The 3,941-nt window shown below is 45.2% G+C and overlaps 1 protein-coding gene across 1 annotated transcript; it reads left to right on the top strand.

Annotated features, from left to right (window-relative positions):
• The first annotated feature begins 1,462 nt into the window (after positions 1-1,462).
• Positions 1,463-1,777, top strand: LOC133920573 (protein SMALL AUXIN UP-REGULATED RNA 12-like). The gene has a single exon (XM_062365177.1). The coding sequence runs from the start codon at positions 1,463-1,465 to the stop codon at positions 1,775-1,777; it is 315 nt and encodes a 104-aa protein (XP_062221161.1).
• Positions 1,778-3,941: the final 2,164 nt, after the last annotated feature.

Genomic DNA, 3,941 nt, shown 5'->3' with positions numbered 1-3,941 from the left:
GAATCCAGCAATCACTAGGCACGGACCTAGGAGCCTAGAACCCCAGCACCCTGCAACCCTTCCAGAAAAAGGACCATCCCACTACGATCTGGAGCCCAATCAATCAATCATCAACCAGTGACACAACTACACAAATCTGTTTATTTTCGCGAACCAACCGATCGAAACCTCTCAAGAGGAAGCAACAACAGCAATGCTAAAGCGGCAGCCGCAGCAACCAACTGCGACGCAGAGGCGAAGGCAGCGACAGGAACGGCCTCATGCGCCACGTACCAGGCTGTGCGTCCGTGCATCTACACGGGCGTACGCGCCACGAGACCTCGGTCAGGCGAGAAACTGAAACCCAGATGAGGGGAGATGCATAGACATCAGATGCCTGGTATTGTTGGCCTTCTCTTCAATCGACGGATAACAGCCCTTAGATCAAAATCGGATGGCCACTCCCAATCGTTGCAATCATCTTCCTCCTTGCACCGACGCAGCTCCCTCCCCCCATCTCTGGCCCGCCTCTAGTGCACTCCGTAGGTGAAGGGGTCCTAATACCCTGAGGAAGAGTAAGTATTTTAGTGCACTACGTAGAGAGTACTTATTGTAACTCGCACTACTATTATTTCCTAAGTTATGTTAGATTTAGTATCGGTATGCTATTAGGTTAGTCTTTAAATATACCGTACATGTCAGTATTTGTTGTATCATATCTATATGGTTAGAATTTATTCATGCTACGACAAAAATCTCTACATTTAATATAATGTTCATCAGCATATGTTACTTTTATGCCGAATTTTATGATAACTATGGTTCAAAACTATTGGTGTTTGAAAAAATATATTTTCCACCCTCTTAAAGTTACTTCACTCCAAAATTTACTCACATAATTTTACATCAAATAAAAAAGAAACATCGACAAATTTACATCGAACAAAAAATTAAGAAAAAAAATAGACACTCCTGTTGCTATTGGGACAACTATTTGCCAAAAAAATATTTTTCGCCAAACTAGTCCAAAGAATTTAAACTAATTTTTCCATACTAAAAAATTTAACTATTTTCTGTATTTTCAGTAAAGAAATAAGATAAAAAAACTAGTTTTTGCCCATATTGGAAAACTAGTTTTCCGCATTTCGGTCCCACTACTAATTTCGTATTTTCATACTCTCAAGATGTGAAATATTTTTTACTTTCAAACTGCGATATTTTTTTAAACTAATCCGAAAATATATATTTGTAATTTTTCAAATTCGTAGAATATTTTTGTAATTTCTGTAAAGTTCAGATTAAAAAAATTCCGATCCGCGAGTGACCCACCCGTGCCGTGTGCGCCCACGCTCACATGCACCCGCCCTGCCCCCTACCGCTAAATACCACACGCCCCACTCGGCTACGCCTCATTCCACCACCAGCACCACCACTGCACCAACCAAGCAGACTTACAACGTTGGCCAACTCCCCCGGACTGATCATGGCGATAACAGGCTCCAAGAAGCTGGGGCAAGGAGCGCAGCTGAAGAAGATGCTGAGGAGGTGCTCATCGGGCCTGGGGAGAAGGGAGGAGGCCGGGCCGCCCGGGGACGCGCCCAAGGGGCACTTTGCGGTGTACGTCGGCGCTGGCCGGAGCCGGTACATCGTGCCGGTGGCGTGCCTGGCCGCGCCCGAGTTCCAGGAGCTGCTCAGGAAGGCTGAGGAGGAGTTCGGGTTCGGGCACGACATGGGCATCACCCTGCCCTGCGATGAGGCCACGTTCCACGCCGTCCTCGCCATAGCGGCGATCCGATAGGATGAGATATGGTCTCGGTGTGCCATGCTGTGCATTGCATTGTTCATGAGTAGAATTGTACATAGAAGGCTATAAGATTGTGCATTGAAGATGACATGCACGCCCTATTCCCCCCCCCCCCCCTCTCGTCGTAATTTGTAATTGCTGTTGAGCGGATCGAGGGTCGAGACATCGATCCGGTTGCGAGAATCTTACAGCGGCGCTGCCATTTGGCTGCCCTGTGAGAAGAACAAGATCACAAGATCTTTCAAGTAAAAAACCATGATTTTTCTTCAGACGATTGTCTTTTTTACTGCGTCCTTTTAACCCGAGCAGGTCACATGGTGAACATCTGCGCATGCACTCTCATATGTACTGTTCCATATCGTGCAACCAAATTACCAGACTAACGCTTGAAACGGACACCATGCTTTCTGAGAGGAAACGCAACAGTACGAGAGGGCCAGAAACAGTTAAAAGATCTGGTACGTACAACATGACTCCATGCGGTGATGGTGCTTGGGCTCCCCTGCAGTTTTTGTCGGTGGACCTTGTGGCTGCAAAGATTATTCAGTAGTATTTGTACACAAAGTTTACCCTGCTCTCACATGGTGTAAAACTGTGAACTTCACTCATGTTGGTACTCCATCGTTGCTCTGTTTTTCAGCAGAGTAACAGTAAGTTTTCAGCAGAGTGATAGTCCATCGTAATTTTCTTTCACTCTTCTACGGCAGTTATAATGTCTGTGCCCTATCACCACCTTCATATTTTCACTCTAGTAATTTCTTCAGTGTCAACCTGATTAATCGCTTCTTAACTGCTGGCCAGGCTCAACATAATTTATTGTTTAGGGTCATTTTATTTCAGCTTACAGATTACAGATTATGATCGTAATCTATAAATTAAAATAAAAAGACTAAATTACAAAAGTTAGATTGTACAATATAACTCTCAAATTATAACAATCCAGCAATCCACCTTCACTAGCTTCTATAATCCCCTATAACCACTAGCTTTTGCAGTCGCTTATATTATAACAATCTAGCAATTCATTTTTCACCGGCTTCTATGAATTATACAATTCAACTTTCACAATTCAATTTTTTTACAATCTATAATCTATAAACTATTTTTCATAATCCTGTTAAAATAAACCGACCCTTACAAAGCTAACGTTACCGGAAATATATCTCAGTTCTCGTTAGTTTGCAACCTGGTACACCATCAGCCACAGGAGAACGAGATGCATTTTACCGGCAGAGCACGCTGGTAGCAGGCAAGCACGAGGTAGCCCTGTCAAATCGGGGCCAGTTCTCATGCGCGGCACCACATGGACGCCATGTGTTAGTGCTCCAACCTTTCCATGCCCGAGGGACGTGGCCATTGGCCATTGGCCATTGCATCGGCTGCACACTCCTCAGTCCAGGACCTGCCCTCGCCGGGTCAGGTGTGCTTTGCCGTGCAGCCCCATGCACTTGAATTCAAGGAGGGACAACGATGTCTCGGCCCGGTACCGCTAAGTGGTACCCTTGCCGTCCTTGTGATCCGGAAACAAGATCTCCTGGTGGCTAATGGGGATGGATGGGGGCAAGTGCTACTCCCACACTAGTCTGCGCCGCACTCTGTTGTTCCTTAGGATATTCTGCTTGTTGCAACATTTGCAGTGCATGGTGCCCGTCAGTTGTCACGCACGTAAATAGCTTATTGCTGCAGGGAATTGGTGAACCCAGCCGCTAATTAGCCTTGTAGATGGCGAAAGATTTTATAGAGACAGATGCCAGTATTGCTGCTAGCCAGCTGTTGGGATGTCTTAGGCGAAATGAGTTGAGCCGGTGGACATTTGTGAAAGCGAAGGCTCTGGTTTACGCACAAGCTGAATTCACAGATCACTAGCGACAACGAGAGATAATGGCCTCTTAGGTAGGAGGACTGTGTTCATCAGATTACTGTAATGATCGATCTTCCTAGGACCCTACGATACATCCCATATCCTGGGAACTCTGGAGTGGAGACGATTGCCGACGATCTTGCAATGATGTTTTTTGGATTCAAACTGTAGCCGGGGACCAAACTGTTTATGTATATATGATGTAGCAGAGAACAATGTAGGGTTTGTTTTGTGCTACGGGTAAGTAGTTCGCATGGATTACATATGAAATTTTGCATTCGTAATACATAAAAATTG

This window comes from Phragmites australis, chromosome 6 (assembly GCF_958298935.1).
Source record: "Phragmites australis chromosome 6, lpPhrAust1.1, whole genome shotgun sequence".
NCBI classification, from domain to species: domain Eukaryota; kingdom Viridiplantae; phylum Streptophyta; class Magnoliopsida; order Poales; family Poaceae; genus Phragmites; species Phragmites australis.
Note: the sequence above shows the minus strand (reverse complement) of the source record. Positions and strands in the feature narration are given on the sequence as shown.

Excerpts from the sequence above, each read along its gene's own strand:
- LOC133920573 (XM_062365177.1), top strand. The coding sequence starts at position 1,463 with ATGGCGATAACAGGCTCCAAGAAGCTGGGGCAAGGAGCGCAGCTGAAG.